The 23,573-nt window shown below is 41.2% G+C and overlaps 2 protein-coding genes across 2 annotated transcripts in view; one reads left to right on the top strand and one right to left on the bottom strand.

Moving 5' to 3' along the window:
- piwil2 (piwi-like RNA-mediated gene silencing 2) overlaps window positions 1-23,573 on the bottom strand; it is a 65,213-nt gene that overhangs the window by 33,667 nt on the left and 7,973 nt on the right. The gene's annotated exons all lie outside the window — the stretch shown is intronic.
- The window catches only part of htr7c (5-hydroxytryptamine (serotonin) receptor 7c), a 32,328-nt gene continuing 10,102 nt past the window's right edge, over window positions 1,348-23,573 (top strand). Inside the window, exon 1 of the mRNA XM_085293348.1 lies at window positions 1,348-2,134. Within this exon, the coding sequence (XP_085149474.1) occupies window positions 1,677-2,134 (458 nt within the window). The 5' untranslated portion in view covers window positions 1,348-1,676. The remainder of the gene's footprint in view (window positions 2,135-23,573) is intronic.

Here is a 23,573-nt window from a genome sequence, read left to right as displayed (position 1 = left end):
CCGCCCAGATTTGTGGAGTGAAAGGAGCATGCTTTCTTAATGTTTTGGTTTCAATAAATAATAAATAATAATAATAATAATAAACCAAAAATACCTGAGACAAACATAATAAAAAAATTTTGTGGTTAAACAGAACTGTCTTTTACAAACTAGACATTTAATTTTAGATTTAAAATGCACATTAAAAAAAAGACCAAAACCTCATTTGGAAATGGCTGTAAATGTTTCTTGTTGGATAGTGAACTGAGCAACTACAAAGTGACAAAAGAAATAAAAAATAAATAACAACCCCTCTCAGTGCAGGACCTTGAGAGGGGTTCAGACAAACAGTGACACATTGACAGCATGCCTTGCATAAGGCGGAAACCCTGACATCTGCACTAATGTCCTAAGCACAAATGGGCCAAATTTCCCTGACAGCAAGAGGTCTAGCAGAAACTGCCAGTGGTCACTGGCAATAATCTGGTGTGACAATCATTCCTGACCTGTCACTCAGGTAATGGTGAGTAAAAGGCCAAGGCTGCGGTGGTCTGCACTAGGCATGAAAGTGGTTGTGGGGAGGGGACAACTATGACAGCACAGGCCCTGCACAGCCAGAGGGGACAAACAGACCACAGCTGCTCCTGCTGCCTGGACGGTGATGCAAGCGGCCAAAAGTCCTGGGGAGCTTTCCCACATCCCCCCAGTGTCTCCCAGCGTCATCAGCATTGCTGGATTTTCTCTTTTGATTTGTCTTTATGCTTTTCTCGGAACCATGGCGACCAAGAAAAGCATCAGGACAAAAGCACACTGGGAGAAAATGTACCTTTTGTTAAGTGGTTTTGCATTTTGAGTGTCTAATGTGTCCTACTATTAGAAAACGTGTTTTTTTGCATGTCGGAAGCACTGGAAGAATGCCCTTAAGTTCATTTCCTGTTTCTTTTTCAGATTTGTCATGCAAAATTTACTGCAGGATTTTTTTCTCCATGAAAGACTGGATCGTTAAGAGCTTTAAAATAAGCAGCTGGGTTTCAAGTCAGCTCTTTCTGACAGCAATATTGTTTAGAAGAAAGTAAAGTTGCATCGTTTTCCAAATACGAACTCAAACATATTCTGTTCATAACATTTGTACATCATGTCTTTTTGAGGGGAGCCCTGTGGCTAGATGCACCAACATGCACATCACTAATAAAGGTTTTTCACGCTCTACCCTCTCTCAACCCACCGCGAAACCACTTCTGTAGGCCATATGCGTGAAGTTCTTAGGCAGTCTCTGCGTCCTAGCACATGCGTCACATTGATAGGTGCGGTTTGCGCATCGCAACTCCCCAAAGAGGCAAGTCCATATTTGTCGAGGTGATGCACTGAGCAGCAGGCATTTCTGGAGTAGCTATATTTAGATTCTGCAACTTTTTTCCTGCTCCCTTCCTGATTGATCATTTTGGAGAAGTTATATTTCCCTATAGGAATGTACCACGTGTCCGCATAGCACTTCTTGAGACGAATCATTGATAAACAGAAGCCAGTTAAGAACCCTGTTGAGTTGCTGGCAGCTCCGATGTGGTGCAGCTGCAACACACTCGACGTAAAACCGCTGGGTAGGAACCGACAGCAGGGTACACACATCCAAATATGCGCGTAACTGGAGTGCTCTGGCGAGGCCACCCTTGCACCCCTATCCGGATAACATTGTCGTGATGTTCAATATTTCGGGGATTGAGCCCACTTTTAACAAGAAGGAAGACAATTCCGAAGTTATCAATGGCTCTCTGCAGCTTCTCCTCGTCACCATCAGCCCCACAGCCATGTGGAACGAGTCGTGCGGGGAGCAGCTTCTGGATTTCACTCGCCCGGAGAAGATCGTTATCGGGGTGATGCTGGCGATCATCACGGCGGTCACAGTGATGGGAAACACGCTGGTGGTGATCGCGGTGTGCGTGGTGAAGAAACTGAGACAGCCTTCAAACTATCTGCTGGTGTCTTTGGCGGTGGCTGACCTGTCAGTGGCCATAGTAGTCATGCCGTTCGTGATCGTGACAGATCTCACCGGGGGCAAGTGGCTTTTTGGGGAGGTGTTCTGCAACATCTTCATCGGCATGGATGTAATGTGCTGCACTGCCTCCATCATGACCCTGTGTGTGATCAGCGTGGATAGGTAAGTTTCCAAAAGTTTTCAAAGCACCGTATCAGAGCTGCTTTCGTTACTGCTTTGATGACTTTCGTTATGCACAGGTACCAAAATTACGCACGCAGCGCGCAGCGCGTTAACTGAAGCCAGGAACAGATCAAGCAGCAAATGAAGTAATGATCCGCAAGCGGAGCGAATGAAATAACTGTTGTTCTGTGAGACATTCACACGCGTTTGCGTAGTTATTTGTGCGGTTGAAGCCACTGGAGCAGAAGATGAGTTCATAGACTGTGAATGATGTACAGCAGGTTTTATTCATTAGCTTGACCGGACCACGGCAGCAGCATTTCCTGTATGCTTTGAGGATCAGCGCCCATTGACCTTACAGCGACTATTTCCTTTATAGATGACTTACCAATATCATGCAGGTCTGCTCCAGTTCATGTAGGTTGCCCTTCTCACTGTTAGTCTTAACAACAAGAACAAAGCAGCGGGGAAAATTCCCTTTAAGTGCATGCCGCAGTACACGGTGCAAATTTCATATTAGAAATCTGAACTGGGTTTTTTTGTCACACAAAACACACAAATAGGATCTTTCAAATGTATTTTTTGCCCATTTTCTATTTGTCCCTATTCATGAAACTGAATTTCCAGTTAATTGCTTTACATTCCACTTTCAAAATGGGGAATGTAAGACCCCAGCTCTCATCCCCACACACCAAAATCCCACTGCGCGTCTCAGGTATTGGAGTGACTGCTCACAAAACCTGAGCTAACTCTGCTAGTAGAGAGAAATGAGAATTTTCCACTGCTCTCAATACAATCCACACTGTGATAAACATCAGGTGATTGGTGTAACTGATCTGCCTCTGTAACCATAACGAAGGAAGAGGCTCATGGTTGTATTGATTAACTGATTATCTCCCTTGACTTTCCAATCAGATGTTATTACCTCAGGGTATTATGCTCAGAATTATGCATGTTTCCTGTGTGTGAATGAGTGAAGCACGTGGGGCTTAAGTACGCTTGATAAGCTAACGATATTATGGGAGGAACTGGCTCACAGATATCACACTGTGATACTGTGATTGCACCAGTCAGCTGTAGTAAAGCTGACAGAAGTATGAATGTGTTTTGGGCTGGTTGATGAGTTTGGATAGAGGCTGAGGGTTATGTTTGGCCACTCAAATCCCATTTAGGGCTTGAGGAGGCCCTCTATGGAACCACGTGGAACCAATAACATGTAATATTGCTCAAAAGTTTGAAGCCACTTTAAACTTTAAATAGTTCTTATTTTTGAAAAAAAAAAAAAGAACTATTGAATGGATCAAGGCATTCCAGTTTCTTTTTGAAACGGAAGTTCTAAAAAAAAATGTAGGCCTTTGCCAAAAACCTAAAAATTTGATGCAAGATTGCATCCAGTGGTGTAAAGTACTCCCCTGACAGAACTGCCAACCTGCACAGCTGAGCAACAAGAGACGTAAAGCATATCTCTGGTTTAAGAAACAGATGCCTCATAGATTCTCAGAGGCCTCTCTTGGATGCTAAGTTTGACTGCAGAGCCACAAAGAGGAAATATTTCAAACATGTCAAAGAACACGGATATGGGACAGGTGGTGAATGGAGGTTTCAGTTTTTAGACCAGGAAGAAGAACATCTGTGAGATGCAGAACCAATGAAAGGTTTGTTGGAGGTGCTTGATGGGATTTTTCATGTTCGCTGAAAAAATGGGGTGCCTTGGTGGCACATATTTTCTCCATTACTTTGCCATACTCTGTGAACATGGCCCGATAAGAGCCAATCTCTCCAAACAGTACAACAGTACGCTCATGCAAAGCACAGCTCTAAATATGAAGAACGTTTGGTGCATATGAACTGCTCAGGAAACCAATTCAGCAAGTAGGAGGTACATCAGGAAGCATGGGGTTAATGTCTCTAGATGACCTCAATGAAGACAGAATGCCAAATGTCTGCTGGACTGTGGTTTGTGCAAATGGAATGGAAATCCTTTGAAAAAAGCAAAATTTGAAGGACAAAAAAGAATGGTATTAGAAATCATAACTGCCTTTTACAAATCATTTAATGACTAAAAGTATGATTAAGAAATTTTCTGTGTGAATCCAAACTTGTACATCACACAAGCTGAACTCGTCGGAGCCAGTCTGAAAAGGATCAGAGAGACTGTGGCTAAAAGGCTTTGCTGATCTTAGCCACTTGCTGTGATTATAAATGTGGCATGCTCATACTATACACTCAAAAAGGACAGATGGAGCCACCTTTGAGCAAGCGTGTCTGTAAAAACACAGCGTCTAATTGAATCTGTAGCCGTGAAATCAAAACCAAGTCACAGAGCCACCATGACTGCTTTCTGCATCTGTCTGACCTTCCCCAAGCAAACGACTGAAAGAGAATTTGAGCTGACGTTGTATCAGTTTAGGTTTGTTTTCATCCCTAACAACAGCTCTACAGGCAGTTCCCCCGAAGTGTTTGTGTCGATCTCCATGAAAACAGAGTCAGTTTAATTAAACAATGCAGTGTGTGTTGGGCATATGATTCACAACAGCAAGTGTAGAGATCACTCATTAGGATGAGACTTACCAATTAGACGCATGATTAGCTGTAATTAAGGGTCTCTCGCAGTCGTCTCAGAGTCCCAAGGACATGCTTTCTAAAAAAAAGAGAAGCTCAAGAGCAGTGCTGCAAATTGGCCAGATGTGTCTGCAGCGATTATATGCTCCCTGAAGCCTAGGTGTTCCACAACAGAGAGGACTATTGATTTTCTCTCAGGGCTCATTTAGATTTAAAGGGGAGAACGTGCAATGTATATGCCAACATAGAAGGACAGTCTCTAGTGTAAGTGGTTGATTCATTTATGATCCTGGATTTGACAGAGTTCAGCGATGGTGTTTCAGTGTGATCGCTGTCATCCTGGTGGAAAACAGTATCTCCGTAAGGTCTTATCATTCATCCTGTTAGAAACGTGGCACAGGAATGAAGCTGTGCTGAAAGAAGAATCAGAAGCAAACGTAATGTCACATATAAAAACAAAAGTGTGTCCCTTTAATAATTCTTAGCCTGATCAAAGGCCCATGCTATTGTATTTTTAGTCAGTAAGGCAATTTACTGGTGCACATTCATAAAGAAATATGTAATTAACTAAATTACCAGCCAGCAAAGTAAGCCTCGGTCTAACTCCAAGGTCTCAGTCTCTTACCTCTGCAATTTGTGCCTCCTAAAAATGACTTGACAGATTGAGACTTGAGCAGGAAGCATTTCCTGTTTCGGCGAAGAAGTGAGAGAAAACTCACTGTGACTTCAAAGGGTTTCAGTCTTCTCACATTAGCACAACAACATCATGGTGTTAATAAAATGACCAGATAGGAACTTTGTGTGTTTCTCATCTAATCCAGCAAGTTAAAAATAAAAATAAAAATCAAACTACTAGAAAAGTTTTAGCAGGAAACAATCTGGCAATCAGAAATGCAGTTTCAAGGCAGAGGGCCAGTAAGAGACAAATAAGGGTTATTTTGAGTTGTGGCTCATGCAAAGCTACGTTAACAGAGTCCAATAACAAAAATAGAGAGCTGGAAACGAGCACAATAAAACTACATCCATGATGTGTCACTTCAAATAATTAGCTCTGATCTTCTTTGTTTTTTCTTTGCTATTTTTCTCCTTTGAGTCTCTGCTTCACCACAAGTGACTTATGTTTAGATAAAACTCATTTACATTTCATCAGGTACATCAGTTCCTCTGCTCGCTAGTGCAAATATTTAATCAGCCAATCACATGGCAGCATCTCAGTTCATTTAGGCATGTTGATGCAAGTTGACCACATCTACATACCAATTTGACGATCAAACCGAGCATCAGAATGGGGAAAAATGATGATTTAATTACTTTAAATGTGGCATGGCTGTTGGGGCCACACGGCCAGAAACTGCTGATCTGTTTGGATTTTTCACATCTTACAGAGAATCTGAGAAAGCAAATCAAACATCCAGTGAGCATCAGTTCTCAAGGGAAAAACACCTTCTATGATGCCAGATATCAGAGGAGAGGCCAGACTGCTTTGAGCTGATAGGAAGGTAATAGTAACTCAAATAACTAATAGTGACAAACAAGATATGCAGAAGAGCATCTCTGAATGCACAGCGCGTCAAACTGCTACAGCAGCAGAAGACCACACCGAGTGCCACTCCTCTGAGTTAAGAACAGGAAACTGAGGCTATAATTCACACAGACCCAGCAAAATACAACAACAGAAGATTGGAAAAATGTCATCATAAACAACATGAAAGCATGGATCCATCCTGCCTTGTATCAACAGTTCAGGCTGCTGGTGGTGCAACAGTGTGGGGATATTTTCTTGGCACACTTTGAGTTCCCTCCCTCCCCCCTCATCCTTTCATGACCACAATGTACTCATCATGATGGTTAACACATGCCCAGCAGGATAACAACATGTCACAAAGCTCAAATCATTTCAGAGCAGTTTCTTGAACACAGCAGTGAGTTCGCTGTACTCAAATGTCCTCAACAGTCACCAGATATCAATCCAGCAGAGCATCTTTGGGATGTGGTGGAACAGGAGGTTCACATCATGTATGTGAATCTGACAAATCTGCAGCAACTGTGTGACGACGTCATGTCACTATGGACCAAAACCTCACAGGAATGTTTCCTGTGTCTTGTTCAGGCTGTGCCACAAATAATGAAGGCAGTTCTGAACCCGAAAGCTGTCCAACCCAGTACTATCAAGGTGTAACTAATACATGAACTGGTGAGTGTATTTGATTAGTGCCACCACGAGGAGTCATGTTTTAGAGACTCTGGTGAGTCAGGTATGTGGCACAATCCTTTAGGAGCACCTATATACAACAGTGTAATAAAACATATTGATATTTGGTGCTAAAGTAACAATAATTGTGTGTATATTGCTCTATCAATATCAAAACCCTCATTATTCCATTGAATGCACTGAATTACTGTAATTTAATTAAGAAATTATTATTAAACTTTCTAGAAAGATTTGACTTTCATTTTTAAAAAAAGTACCGTTCTATGTTAATATTTCTGTTCTAAATATGTATATTCTAAATGGTAAATGTGCGCCCCAGGGTGGCTGTGGCTACAATGTAGCTTGCCATCACCAGTGTGTGAATGTGTGTGTGAATGGGTGGATGACTGGATATGTAAAGCGCTTTGGGGTCTTTAGGGACTAGTAAAAGTGCTATATAAATACAGGCCATTTACCATTTTTATTCTAAACAAACAACCTGCTGCTGTACTCCCAAAATACCCAGTAATATCAAAAGCTCCAGTTAGTTTGTACTGTTTGTGCAAATGAGACTTAGAGTTTCACTGTAAAAGCCCGTTAATCACCTCCAGCCTCTTTAAATGGAGAATCAGTAGTGCAAATCGAAGCTAACACACCAAAGCATGACCCAGTCACAGCAGAAGAGTCAGTCTCTTGATGTGTTGTGAAGTGAAGAAAAGTGAAGTTACATATCCAAGGCCTCCTGCCCGAACTAATGCAGGCCTGCTCCTTCATACAGCGTTCCAGCATGCACTTTCAGGAGCAGCCTTCATGCCCACTTCCCTAAAAAGTTAGTATCGCTTTAGGCTACATTCAGTTTTTACCTTCACTGAGAGTAATATGTTGTACGCTCAATAATTCAAAAGTCAAAGATGAATGATTTATTCACAACAGTGGGAAGCGAGGAAAGTCCTTTTTTCTGTATAGTTCCCCAGAAGTCTAAGAAAAGACGACTCTGAAGGAACGGAGGAGTGGGGCTTGTTAAATTTGCAAATCAAATGGCTTAACTGTCAGTGAACTTGTCTAAGACGGAGGGGATGTAGGTCAAGAAAAAAAATATCACAGGAATGCAGCGAAGTAAACTTTTCCATCAAGGTTCAGTCTAAGTGCAACATAGGTGTGATCACACCTGTAAGCTCCTGCAGGGAGTGCGATGGAAGTATGTCAACCGGTTCTCCACAACTGATAATATTTTTTGTGTGCACTTTTGTCCCAGGAGAGACTTTCTTTGCTTAGAGCAGCTGGGAAATGTCCACCTGCAGCACCACGCACAGATGACTTGACCTCTGTGATGTTTCCTGTGGTAATAAGCCACTTTCCCGGGCGCTATCCGCTCCCCGCTTGTTGGCCACCTCTCCAAAATCTGAAGGAACAGACATCTCAGACGAGGCCTGTGCAGTCAGATCATGCCCATAAAGATGTGCTTAATAAGTAAAGAAAGTGTGTTTTGGGATTAAACAGGATGTCACAGTGAATTTTTAATTCCTGTGGACCAAACCAGGTTAGAGAAAGTGCTAAATTTGAGAGGTTTTAGAGACCACACGAGACCCACTTCCTGTTACAAACCTCTACCAACCTTTTACTCCGAGAAGAGAAACCACTCTTGTGTTTAAGAGGAAACAGTATTTACTTTTAAAATGCATCACTGTTCCTGCCCTGTAAACAAACACTTCTTCTTCTAAAGCAAACTGCTGTCAGTGAAAAACATTTCAGAGCAGCATTAAATAAAAATACTGGGAGCAGCATTTTTTCTTTTTTTTAGATCAAGTTAATCATTGATAAATCCTGCTTACACAACGCACCATAACCATCCTGTTTGATGGTCTGTTTGCGTTTTATTAGAGGGGCACGCAAAGCGAAAGACAAATTGCACATTGATCATGTGACGGGTGAGGTGTGTGTGGGAACGGACCTGTAGGGGTTTAAAATAACTGAGAACAAAAAAAAATCAAAGAGAAGACAGTGAAATTATAAAAATGATCGCATTGTTGTATTGCTGTTTGCTATTTTTCAGCACACGATGCAGGCAAACATGATCATTATCCTTATTGTTAGTTATATGCTTTCCACAGCATGTCTTCTAGCCTGTCTTCCTTCTCTCGTGGCCTGTGAAAAGAGAGTTTTTCCTCCCCACTGTCGCCAAACTGCTTGCTCATAGGGGGTCATATGATTGTTGAGTTTTCTCTGTATGTATTATTGTAGGGTCTTCCTAACAACATAAAGCCCCTGTGGGACTGTTGTTGTGATTTGGAGCTGCATAAAACTGAACTGAATTACAGCTAAGTCAGGTCCAGTACGCGTCAGTCACAGAGTGTCATGTGCATTCATAACATTTGGAAGTTACATTAATGAAGAGATTTCAGTTTGCTGATTGAGATTTGTCATTAAATGCACTTAAAAGGACTGATTTCAGCATTGTTTCAGGATTGATATGAATTCATAAATGAAGAAATTAAAACTCAAAACAGTGGTCCAATACGAGAACATAAGGGAGACTATTGCAGTGACAGTGTCTAATTTTACTGTATATACTGTTGAAAACTGCACAAGCCACAAATATGAAAAGATGTGAAACATGAGTGGTGGTTGAGGCAAACCTAACCTCAAAATCTGGGTCTTTACAATCTGCATGGTAGCGTGCGCTCTGTGCTTTACCCCGATCAGTCAGATCAACCTGCAGGCAAGCAAGCTTGTTAACAGAGAATGCCACTAAAAGTGACACAGATTATACCAACCTGACCCCGTCACTGTCATCTGACATTTTACAGTTTTTGTATATTCTTTGATTTTTGCATAATACATTTTGCACATTTAATACTATATTAATTAGTTAAGTATAGAAAATAAAGTCAATCAAAAGTTTTTCTGGTCATGGGCCTTAACGCACATAGAAGTTTCAAATTCTCAGTTTGTGTTAATTTCCCCGGCATTTTTCAGCCCTCGTAACGTCATAATTACAGCAAATAGCCTCAGAACATTGAAGCTTTGTTAAAAAGTCCAACTCAGACCACTTTTATGTCAACTCTATGTGTCGCAATCTAAAGCCAAACTCTTGTTTATGTTCTGTGCAAGTTTTTTGGAAAACCAAATCTAGGTCACAATATAGTTGTGACCTATATGATGGTTTGAACACATCATGCAGATTTAGTTGATACAGCAAGGTTTTTGTTTTTTTGTTTTTTTTAAAAATCCCCTTAAAAATAACTTAGCATGCAAAAGGGATCACAGAAAGCTTCTGAATGATCTGCATAGCTTATTTCTTATTTTAGGTCTGCATTTCAAAGTATGTATTTATTGCATAATTTGTGCTTATTTTTATTTTATTTTATTTTATTTTATTTTTGCCTGTCCCGTTTGGCTCTTTTGCCATCAGAATTGTTGTCTAAAGGCAAAGAAAGATGCCCAACGGATTTACTTTACCAAATTGAGCATCCCAGCCTTGCCGTAATGGTCCATTTGATTCACCTTTTATTGTTTATTTTATTTTCACTTACTGAATACGGGACAGACTTGACTGGGGGAAAGAAGGGGAGAAAGAAAGAGGGAAAGAGAAACAGCTGAGAAGAGGGACGGGGGAGAAGGGCAAAAAACAAAAACCAACAGAACGGGCAGAGAAAAAAAAATGCATATATCGATCACCTGGATCACCTGCTGAGAAAGAAAAAAGAAAACAAGCAGAAGATTTGTGCTTATTTTTAATCAAATCTTTATGTAATTTTTAATGTATTTCAAAGAGATCAGTACTGGAGTTTAGCGCATAAAGGCTGTGGTATGTGTCACGGTTTAGATTACATAAATAAAACGGGATAAATAAAAGACAGACATGTTCCACAGTCAGTGGATATTACTGAAATGTAAGATGGACTCAGTCAGGGCCAGTAAAAGTGGTTCCAGAAAAAAAAAATCAAACACACTTTGACTGAAGAATGACCACAGAGACACACATGGTGCAGAATCTTCTTACCCCTGTCCTGCACGCTGACTCTTCTCGCTGGTGTGAACAAAATGTGTGGGCTGAGTGTGATTACAACTCTGTCAAATAACTGATACTCTGAAGTTGTTGACATGAAAGTTAAAAGGTACTTGGAAATTAGAAAAATCCTTCCAGTTCACAAATAACTCAAGAGCAATAAGCAAATGGGATCTATGTGAGAATTAACTGAATGTATATAATAAATAAAAAATAAAAAACATCAATTGAGGACAATAATTTTCAGTTTTTGATGTATGTTCTGTTGGCTACATGACTACGTTTTTATTGGAGTGAAACTACTAGGTTATAGCTAAGACACAGGAAAGTGTCTTTAAGATACCGATACCAGAGGTAAAGCAAAGCACAGAAATGTTTTTCATGTCCTCTAAGGTCAACCATATGGAAAATCGAATTTTGCAAAAAAAAGATTTTATTGCTAAACTGATTAAATTAACAGATATTGTGGCATTATCGCTAAACAAAAGGAGCTAAATTATTTCCATTGCAAAATATGATTCATCTGAAACTGTGTGTGCGTGTCTTTGGGCAGGTCCTTCTTAAATGCCTGAAAAAGCACACGTGGAAGCTTTGTGATTTACTGTTGGGTAGCTTCGGTTAGAATAGTCCCAGAAACACGAATCAGACTTTGCCACATTTAAAAATGAATGACATGTTCTGAAAAAAAATTCAAACTGCCCTAAATAGTTTGTCTGAAGTCAATCTGGAGACTAAAGAAACACTTCGATTCAGGGAGAAACTGGAACAAACCACTTAATAAAAGTTTTGTATCAACCTAAATACGTGCTCTGGATCTCAGAATTATGGGTTCCTTTCCAAAACCTCATAACTTGTCCAGAGCTTCATTTCTTCAGTTCTTTATTCAATTTAACACCTACATTGAAAAAAACCTTCAATGCACCCGCTCTCATTCCTGTCTTTCAGGAAAATGCTGCACGAGTTTGAAAAGCACAAAGATTCATGCTTCACGAACATGATCGCATGATGTGTCTGTTTGATTTATTGTGTCGATTTGGAGGTTTTCTGTGTTGGAGCCTCCTAATCAGTGAGCTTTAGAACCAGATTCGATCTCGACCACCGGCGTTAATACAAAGCAGCAGTACAGGATGATAGATCGCTAACCAGACCATGGATAGAGATGTGAGTTTATTTTGCTATTCTTGGTCTGTCACCTTATTTACCCAGCAAACTCTGGGGACAGGATGCAGAAAAGGGCAAAGTGCTGAGTGAATTTAGTGTGGTATAAATCATGCTTTGTGTTATTTGGTATAACAAAGGTGGAGTCCATTACTCATCAAGGCCGAACAAAGCACCAACAAGAATTTACTAAGCAGTGAGATAATGGGTTTCTTGTTGATGGAGCTGAGAGACTGCAAACACACACACACACACACACACACACACACACACACACACACACACACACACACACTGTAGATTGCAGATAATATACTCAGGACATTTAGCATATTGTTGCTCTTGCAGAATAACTCAAGCTGACATTCAGTTCATTTGTGCACATGAACTGAATATTTATACGTTCCACTAAATGCAGCAGTATTAAAGATCCTACAAACAGGGATTGAGAAGTTATCTCTGATAATTCAGTGAGCAATCGTGTGCATTACTCTGTGTATAATATGTTGCATGTCTAAACGTACTGTCTGCATTAGAGCATATACTGTAACGCTGCTGCAGGTGACAGCTTTTAGTGGCAATGTCTTCAGACACGCAGACTTTAATTAACTCCTGCATGTTACTTTAACTGATACATCGTTCTTCATACATGCTCACTGCTGTGCATCATTAAGATATACTTGTCAGCTAACAATCCAAGAATGTTTTATGATGGATGTGCTCATTGGCTATAGTTCAATGTGACTTTACAGCAGATTTGTTTTTCCTGTTATTTGGGTCAGGTAAATGCTGGGAAGTTAGTGATTTAACTCCCGGCACTCCACAGAGGTTGTATTCCAGCTGTGAAATAGCAAACTGAGTTATGGCACACCCATCACTGCCAAACTGCCCTTCAGCAAGACACTGAACTTTAGAACTGACAACTAACTGGGTCACTGCACTGTGTGCTGAACTTCACCCTTTGAAATGTCTAGTGTGGAAAAGGGAAAATTCTAGCAAGAAGCAACTGCACAAGTTTAAAAACAGCAGTAAACAGAACCATTACCAATACAATGTCGTGCTCTTAGCTGATTTTGAGTATTCAGGATTGCTCAGAAAAAGGAGAATCTCAACACTGACAGATTAGCCTGGCATACAGAATAGAAAGCTCCTGTAAGCTGACAATCAGAAGGCATTTCAACGTACAGCGAGACAGATGTGCTGACCACATAAATTCTTGATCCAACTCTCTCTAGATCTGTAGCTTCAAATCTTGCAGATAAACACACTGATTCTGAGTACTGACAGTTTAGTCTACACACAACAACAACAAAAAAAAAAAATGTAATTATACAGTCCCGAACAAAAGTTTAAGACCACTTGAAAAATGGCAAAAGAAATCATAGTTTGCATGGTTGGATCTTAACAAAGTTCCAAGTAGAGCTTCACCATACAACAAAAAGAAATGGGACTGAGACAAAACATTATTTTTGAGCATGCAATTTATTGAAAACAACACTTAAACTGAAGCAGGCTGTTTTACAGCTGATCAAAAGTTTAGGATCACACCTCCAAAAAACCCGTAAACCACCCCCAAAACAGAAATCAAAATTTCAAACATGAACTCAGTAATGAGTAGCTATACTATTGTCCATTTTTGTAAACATCGCTTGCCATCAAAGGTTCTCATTTGGATTTGGATCAGGGGAGCGTGCAGGATGGTCCAAAAGAATGATGTTATTCTCCTGGAAGAAGTCCCTCGTGTGTACTGCAGCATTGTCCTGTTGATAAACCCAATCGTTACCACACAGATAACAGCCCTTTGTCGTAAGGAATGCTCTCTGCAACATCTGGACATAGCCAGCGGCGGTTTGACGCCCCGGCACTTCCTTCCACTGAAGGAAAAAGCAACCCAGACCATTATGACTCCCCCTCCACTGTGGCACACAGAAAACATCTCAGGTGGGATCTGGTTGTCATGCCAGTAACGTTGTAAACCATCAGGACCATCAAGGTTGCATTTTTTCTCATGAGAGAAGAAAACTTTCTTCCACCTTTCAATGTCCCATGTTTGGTGCTCTCTTGCAAAGTCCAAACGGTCAGTTCTGTGGCGTTTAAGGAGACGAGGCCTTTGAAGATGTTTTTTGTTTTTGAATCTCTTCAGTGTCACATGCCGTCTGACGGTTACGGGGCTGCAGTCAGCACCAGTAACGGCCTTAATTTGGGTGGAGCATCATCCAGTGTCTTGATGGACAGCCAATTGGATCCTCTGGCTCAGTGCTGGAAAATTCTTTTGGGTCTTCCACTTGACTTTTTTGTTCCGTAACCCTTAGGATCATTTAAAAAATTCTAAATTATACTTATGCAGTTCAACAACCCGACCACATTCAAAAAGGGAATGCTTTTTTTCCTTTGCCATCATGACATCATGACAGTGTGACTACCTGATAGAAAATGACAATGAATCCACATTTTTACACAGATTTGGCCTTTTAAGGGCCGTGTGGTCTTAAACTTTTGATCAGCTGTAAAACAGCCTGTTTCAGTTTAAGCGTTGTTTTCAATAAATTAGATGCTCAAAAAAATGTTTTGTCTCAGTCCCATTTCTTTTTATTGCATGTTGAAGCTCTATTTAGAACCTTGTTAAGATCCAACCATGCAAACTATGATTTTTTTGGCCATTTTTCAAGTGGTCTTAAACTCTTGTTCGGGACTGTATATATAGGGTCACTCCTCACTCTGCCTTGTTCCCAAACAGTAGCAGCGTCAGTATAATATAGCTGTCAGGTAATTATCAGAGAATGTTGTATGATGGATGTCCTCAGTGGCTGTGACTTTATAGCAGATTTGTTTTCCTTGTTATTTGGGTCAGGTGTTATTAGCTGGTTATGGTCCGGTACTATAAATCAAGTTCGACGCACCCCGGATAGTTTTTTAAACTTTATCTTATTCAGTTAAGATATGTACATACACGGGTGTTTTTTATATCAGCAATTTTCTGCTTTAATTAAAACAAAACAACTTAAAAATTGGAAAGTGTTGTTAAGATTGTGCCAAAGCAACAGGCAGTGATATAACAATCAGAGGATCAGGCAGGTGAACAGGCAGGCATAAAGCAGATAAAGGCCCACACTGCTTTTTCTTGTTGATGCTGATAGTAATGGTATTCGTGGGAGCCAGAAGCTGTTTACGATGAAACATTTGTTTGTGTCTTTTAACATGGTTTGCTTCAAAGAGGTAAAAGACCATATTTATCTCTCATTTGTGAGGAAAACTTTTAAAAAAATTATATCATAATCATCAGTGAGTAAGAAATGTGCCCCTGATTGTAATGACTCACGAGCTTGTAGGTGCTCAGATCAGCGGTTCCAGTGTCCATGGATTGAGTGGGCGTGTCTGTGAGAGCACAAAAATATACATCACCTGTAAGAAAACAGATTGTGTGCTATATTTATTGCTGCTCTATGCTTAAGTTCAAAACTGCATATGCTTTGTGGAAGTTGGAGACACCTCTTAGAAAGAACCACAGTTTTCCTCCTTTAGCTCAAATGATGGAGCTTAAGCTCGGTATAACACAGGAAGGATTTCGCTGCCACTCAGTTTCCCAAATCTGATTGAATAAAACCCCAATATGAATAATTTCATGATGTAAATGAACAGGACACTGGTGCATATGCAGTCAGTCTACATAATAAGTCAGTCTGAATAAGCCAGCTTCATTGTTCGCACACATTCCTCGCTGCACAGCACTTTTTCTTAGAGTGACAGTTTTTCACCTATAATTATGCGCACTGCTTCTGCAACACAATGCTAACCTCTATTTTGCCAGATCACTATTATCACTGTTATTACCTTGTTGTCACTGCTGTGTTTGCTCACCTGCAATGGCATTTTGTCTGTCCGTCTTTGAAATTAGGCCGCGCTGAGACTGGGGATGTACATGGATGTGTACAACTGTGATTAAATATGGGTTTTCAGCAAAAAGTTAAGACAGCTACTGGTTCCATAATTGCAGGTAAAAGAAGAAAAACAAAAACATGAATAAGTGAGACCTTGAAAAGAGCATCATTTTTCAAAAACTAATGTAAATTTATGAGGAAAACAAAGCTGTGAGGTTGATTGTGAAGCTTCTAATCAGAGTAGAGCTTATGTTGCACTTCTTTTTTTTTGCATTAAAAAATAGTGCAGTGTATTTAGACAAAAAGAAGTGAGGATGAGGTGACAGCTTTTGTGCATTCAACACAATGGACCCATGCAAATACATTACTGGTTAAATCATCAATATGGCTCCGTACTCGGCTGTCACAACAATTTGATCCAGTCTTGCAAAGTGAATCGGTGGCAAAACTCTCCACATTTTTGGGAGTTAATTTGTGCTTTTATAACATCAAATACTATTCAACATTTTGTCATAATGTACCACTTTGTTCCCAGAAAGTATCTAGTTCTTTAATATAGATGTAAATATGTGACATTATGAGTTTTTCCTTGGAGTACGTATAATTAATTCATTTTATTACATTTTTATTTTGTTTTACCCTAAATTTCCCCAAAAAGTGCCATCACATGCAGGTGAATAATTTATATTTTTTCCCCCTGGCTCGCCTTAGATGAGATTAGCAAAATTCTTGCTATAATGAATATTCCTATCATTAGTCATTTCTTCATCTCTGGGTAGTGCACTGAATTTGACCTCCAAGTTTGATGTTCTGATGTGTGTCATCCAGTACAAAATCAAATTTAATTCATTGCTTTCTTCTGCTGGAAATTATTAATATCAATCTTGCTGAACTCATGTCCTATCTTTGCTTATGTCATTACCTCTGGCTGAACATACTTTTGTCATTTATTTGATCAAAATCTTTCTGTATAGAATACAGCTTAATTGATTTATACTTCAAGAGATTTTCCAATTAAAGTGACAAATCCAACTAGATAGAAGACATGCTGTAGAGGCACCGAATCATTTAAAAGATTACAATCGCCCCTCAGATCTCCTGTGCTCCTGATTGGGATGAGAAGATGATCACATGAATAAATGAGCAACGTTTGCACATAAGAGTCTAAAAAAGAGAACACCTGCACATTTTTTCTTTACCAATCATGCTTCATGTTTGAAAGCACACAGATGAGCTATTGTTCTATATAGATAAAAATAAAGGGAGAAGCCTTTAGTGAATGTACTTGTATAGCTCCTTTTAACAGCAAGGTCATACAAAGGAACAATAACAACACAGGACTGCAGAAAATACATATAAAGGACGTTATATAGCTTACTATATATATATATATATATATATATATATATATATATATATATATATATATATATATAGACTGCAAGACCAGACTGACCAACCTGTGCACTGCCTGGATTGATTACAAGAAGGCCTATGACTCAATGCCCCACAGCTGGATACTGGAATCCCTAGAATTGTACAAGATCAATGGGACCCTAAGAGCCTTCATCAGGAACTCAATGGGGATGTGGCGTACAACACTAGAGGCCAACTCCAAGCCCATAGCACAAGTCACCATCAAGTGCGGGATCTACCAAGGAGATGCTCTGTCCCCACTGCTGTTCTGCATAGGCCTGAACCCCCTCAGTGAGATCATTAACAAGACTGGCTACGGATACCGACTACGGAACGGAGCAGTTGTCAGCCACCTCCTGTACATGGATGACATCAAGCTGTATGCCAAGAGTGAACGAGACATCGATTCACTGATCCACACTACCAGGCTATACAGCAATGACATTGGAATGTCGTTCGGACTGGAGAAGTGTAGTCGGATGGTAACAAAGAGAGGGAAGGTAGTCAGAACTGAGGGGATTGAACTACCAGACGGCAACATTGCAGACATAGAGGACAGTTACAAGTACTTGGGGATCCCGCAGGCGAATGGGAACCATGAAGAGGCCGCTAGAAAAGCTGCAACCACCAAGTACCTGCAGAGGGTCAGGCAAGTCCTGAGGAGTCAGCTGAATGGTAAGAACAAGATCCGGGCCATCAACACGTACGCCCTGCCCGTGATCAGGTACCCTGCTGGGGTAATAGGCTGGCCAAAGGAGGAGATAGAAGCCACTGACATAAAGACAAGAAAGCTCCTTACCATGCATGGAGGGTTTCACCCCAAGTCCAGCACCCTGAGGCTGTACGCTAAGCGGAAGGAAGGGGGCCGGGGACTGGTGAGTGTCAGCACCACAGTCCAGGATGAGACAACGAACATCCATTGGGAAGATGGCCCCAACTGACCGAGTGCTCAGTGAATACCTCAGGCAGCAGAAACCCAAGAAAGAGGAGGGAGACGAGGAACCATCATGGAAGGACAGGCCCCTGCACGGTATGTACCACCGGCAGATAGAGGAGGTGGCTGATATCCAGAAATCCTACCAGTGGCTGGACAAAGCTGGACTGAAAGACAGCACAGAGGCACTAATCATGGCAGCACAAGAACAAGCTCTGAGTACAAGATCCATAGAGGTTGGGGTCTATCACACCAGGCAAGACCCCAGGTGCAGGCTGTGTAAAGATGCCCCAGAGACAATCCAGCACATAACAGCAGGGTGCAAGATGCTAGCAGGCAAGGCATACATGGAACGCCATAACCAAGTGGCCGGCATAGTGTACAGGAACATCTGTGCCGAGTACAATCTGGAAGTCCCGAGGTCAAAATGGGAGATGCCCCCAAGGGTGGTGGAGAATGACCGAGCTAAGATCCTGTGGGACTTCCAGATACAGACGGACAAAATGGTGGTGGCTAACCAACCGGACATAGTGGTGGTAGACAAACAGAAGAAGACGGCCGTAGTGATCGATGTAGCGGTTCCGAATGACAGCAATATCAGGAAGAAGGAACACGAGAAGCTGGAGAAATACCAAGGGCTCAGAGAAGAGCTCGAGAGGATGTGGAGGGTGAAGGTAACGGTGGTCCCCGTGGTAATCGGAGCACTAGGTGCGGTGACTCCCAAGCTAGGCGAGTGGCTCCAGCAGATCCCGGGAACAACATCGGAGATCTCTGTCCAGAAGAGCGCAGTCCTGGGAACAGCTAAGATACTGCGCAGGACCCTCAAGCTCCCAGGCCTCTGGTAGAGGACCCGAGCTTGAAGGATAAACCGCCCGCAGGGGTGTGCTGGGTGGTTTTTTTTAATATAGTTTGATTTGGTACAGTGATGGTAAACTGACGCTGTCAGTTCTGAAGTTTTACATATCAGGAAATAGAATCATTTACCAGGTTGTAACCTTATTTAAATACAACCTCAGATACACAACAATATATGACATACTGCACTATACCACTGCTACAACAGAAATGAAGCCAAAAGGAAAATGCAGTGTGTGAAAAACTGAGCACTGCCCATGATTCAATAACGTGTAGAACCACTTTTAGCAGCAAAAACGTGAAGTAAATGTTTTTACTTTATCAGTGTCTCACATTGTTGTGGAAGACTTTGGCCCACTCTTCTTTACAATGCTGTTTCAGGTGAGGTTTGCAGACATTCATTTATGGACAGACCTCTTGAGGTCCCACCGCAACATTTCAATCAGGTTGAGGTCTGCACTTTGACTGGGCCAGCACAGTGATTCTTTCTTTTTCAGTCATTCTGCTGTTTATTTGCTGCTGTGCTTGTGATCATTGTCTTGTTGCATGACCCAGTTTAGTCCAAGCTTCAGTTGTCAGACAGATGGCCTGACATACAGAGGGGTTCATGTTTGACTCGATTACTGCAAAGTGCCCAGATCCAATATCTGCAAAACAAGCTCAAATCATCACCCCTGCACCAACATGCGGACAGCTGGTGTGACGTATTTGTGCTGGTTTCTTGTGTTTAGTCTTCGCCAAATGTAGCACTTTGCATTGTGGCCAAACGCTGATTTGGATTCGCTCTTGTCTGTCCAGAGGACATTGTTCCAGATGTCTTCTGGTTTGTTCAGAAGTGTGTGTGTGTATATATATATATATATATATATACTACTTTATTTTTACAACAACTTTACGATGCCTTGTTTTGCCCTCACATGGGTTTTAGCCTTTAAATATATCCTCTTGCTCTTAGCCGAGCTTTTTAATATCTCTGATATTTTCATCTGCCCAAAATAAAAGGTCAGTAAAAGGATAAGAGATTGAAAAAAGAACAGCACTCAACAGTTGCCTTTATGTTGCATGGTAGTGTTGTGACTCTGGAACAAGTTGGCTACAGCTCCTCACTGTCCTTTTCCATTTGCAGAGGCATGAAATGATGGCGTATAATGGGGCGCGCAGCTACTTCAGCTATACCAACTGCTGGCTAGATGCCAAATTGGAAAAAAGTGAGTCGGTTCAAAAGAGGAGCTGTCTGTGGTATCCTTGGTAACTAAAATTGCTTAACATTGTTTTCTCAAAGGTCAGAAGAAAAACGGGAAGAAGTGGAGACTTGGATTCCTCCCCCACATCTGAGACTTCCTTTAAGCTTATTTAGTTTTCAAGGTGTCCTTTGAGAGGGAGAGCGACAGAACCAAAGGGAAGGTGACAAAGATGGAGGGGCTCTTCACCCTGGCTCTCTCTCATCATCATGACAGGGAAAAAAACGGAAAGGAAGACGGATTTGCTGGCACATACTTATTCACCTTCCAGTACCAGACTTCACTCGTTGTATAATAATGAAGAGAAAATGAGTACACTCTTTAATATTTAACGTAACATTTTGGGAGCTCGCATTTGAGACTATTAGTGAGATGCTACTCACAGCTGAAAGTGTATATTTAGGTGGCCAGTAAGCGCAGCACAATGACAAGCATGCGCATGTACAAATGTAATTTCCTTTGGAGAGCCAAAAGCCTCTAGAGGCTTTGTAGCTGCATTACAAATCAGGTCGCCATGGCTGCCACCATAAAGGAACTCCATTAAATAATTGACAGGGAGCAGAAAATGGCTAAATGCATAACAAGCAGACATAAATCCATTCAGGAAGGAAAAGGAGCTCATCGTGGACTACAGGAGGAATGCTGACCCACATCCACCCATCCACATTAAGGGGACGGCTGTGGAGCGTGTGAGCAGCTTCAAGTTCCTGGGAGTCCACATCTCCGAGGATCTCACCTGGACGACCAACTGCTCCAAGCTGGTCAAGAAGGCTCACCAGCGCCTCTTCTTCTTGAGGACTCTGAGGAAGAACCACCTGTCCTCAGACATCCTGGTGAACTTCTATCGCTGCACCATCGAGAGCATCCTGACCAACTGTATAACAGTCTGGTACGGGAACTGCTCTGCCTCGGACCGGAAGGCGTTGCAGAGGGTCGTGAAAACTGCCCAGCGCATCGCCGGAGCACCACTTCCTGCCATAAAAGACATCTACAGGAAGCGGTGTCTGAAAAGGGCTGGGAAAATCATCAAAGACCCCAGTCACCCATCACATGGACTCTTCACCCTCCTGCCCTCTGGGAGGCGCCACAGGAGCCTCCGGACTAAGACCACCAGGTACCGGAACAGCTTCTTCCCCACAGCTGTCAGACTCCTGAACTCTGCCTCCTGACATCTGACCCACGTTAACACATGGACTGAACATACACACACCCACAATGGACAACTGTACCCTCAAACACAATAATAACATGGACTGAACCACCACTCACAACCACTAGCACTTTATATAGCCTCTGTAGAAACTATCTACACCCTCACTTATCTTAACTGCACTACTGTATAGCTCTGTGTAAATAATCATTCTGTACATTCAATAATCTTTAATCCTACAACTGTTTACAACTTGCATAGTTCCCATTTCTGTATAACTGTATATCCCAGATTCTGTAAAGTTATTTATTTCATATTCTGTATAGTTTTTCATATTTATATCCTGTTCATATCCTGTACATAGCTTGTACTCACTACAGCCTGTACATACTTATAGTTATAGAATATTCATAACATACTTCATACCGTGTACATTATAACATACCATAATAGACCCATTTCTGTAATATACTCACATATCTATATTATTGCTAATATATATTGTAATATATCTATATCACTAAAGCACTTCTGGATGGATGCAAACTGCATTTCGTTGCCCTGTACCTGTGCATGTGCAATGACAATAAAGTTGAATTCTATTCTATTCTATTCTAAAAGTAGATTGTGTGACAAGATGGAGCGATTTACTAATGTGACAGAGAAGAGAGAATGGTCTCATTTCTAACAAAAATACACAACATTCAGGTAACTGAGAAAAAGTTTTTGTGGACTGAGGAGCTTCCTAACAGTGCTGGTCCAAATCAAAAGGCTCCATGCATACATAAATTCTGTCTTAACCTCATTATTTTTTACTTACATAATAGTTATTTATAGGTGAGGCTGTGCAGCTGAAACAAATTGAGACCAGTTTTCCTCTGTTACATGAATATTAATTAAAAACAGAACAAAGACATATGATCTGAACCAAAAATTTATGAGACTGCAAAGCAAGTCACTTAACAGCATCGCTTGGAGAGCAAGCACAAGGATCAGAAGGTAATGTCATAACAAATACCTCGATTGTGAAGTTCTAACGCCAGGCAACAAAGTAATCACTAAATTGCTTCTGAGCTGTTAAAATGCAATTGCCATGGTATTAACAAAACAGCAATAACTAAAACATTGCTGCAAAGGTAAGCTTATTAGCTGCTAACACCCAAATGTTGTTAAACAGCTAATAGGCTGCTAACTACGTCAGCGGTCAGCTAGCATCTATTAGCTATGGTTGCTGTGGTCCCTAAACTCTTCCATCCATCCATCCATCTTCTTCCGCTTATCTGGGGCAGATAAGCACCTAAATCACCTAAAATGGCTCCTTTCGATGTGGACCAGCGGCTCTACTCTGAGCCCCTCCCAGATGGCTGAACTTCTCACCTCATCTCTAAGGGAGAGTCCAGCCACCCTTCGGAGGTGCTGATTCTCATTCCCACTGCTTCACACTCGGCTGCGAAGCCCCCTAAATTCTTCAACTTTGTGAAAACACCTGATATCAAAGATTAAGAGGTCTGGCCCACTTTTTTCCATATAGTGAAAAACCTGTGCTGTGTGTTGTTCAAAAAAAAAAAAAGAAGCTATTTGTATTTTTTTTTCAAATCAGCTTCTTTACCCAACAGCCAAACAACCAGCAATAGAAATAACTGAGCCACACATAAAATGTCTAGTGTGTGATAGATTGACCAACAAGCCATGATGCACAGAAAGATGTGAGTTAGTGCTTGGGAACTAGCTTGAGTAGTAGAGTAATGTAACAGTATAGATAAAGGCATGATGTAAGTGGTGCGTTAGTGCTTGTGATGCAGCGCTGACCAGAAATAGCAGACAGCAACAACATCAGCGGCAACAGAAAAAGGTGGCAGCACTGGTTTAAATCAAATGACGTGACATAACAGGAGCAGCAGCAGTGAGAGACACACGAGGAAAGACATAAATGGTATTATTGACCTTGAAAATGGCGCTTTAGAAAAAAAAAACACAAAAGGAAGTGGAGCTTGTTGGTTATTTGTTATGTAGCCCTATCGGCAGGTGTTGGTGAATTAGTCGAA

This window comes from Mchenga conophoros, linkage group LG12, assembly GCF_057382185.1.
Source record: "Mchenga conophoros isolate Kocher_MC1m ecotype Shallow Benthic linkage group LG12, M_conophoros_male_GT1.1, whole genome shotgun sequence".
Classification (NCBI taxonomy): Eukaryota; Metazoa; Chordata; class Actinopteri; order Cichliformes; family Cichlidae; genus Mchenga; species Mchenga conophoros.
The sequence above is the reverse complement of the archived record's forward strand: the minus strand, read 5'-3'. Positions and strand labels throughout refer to the sequence as shown.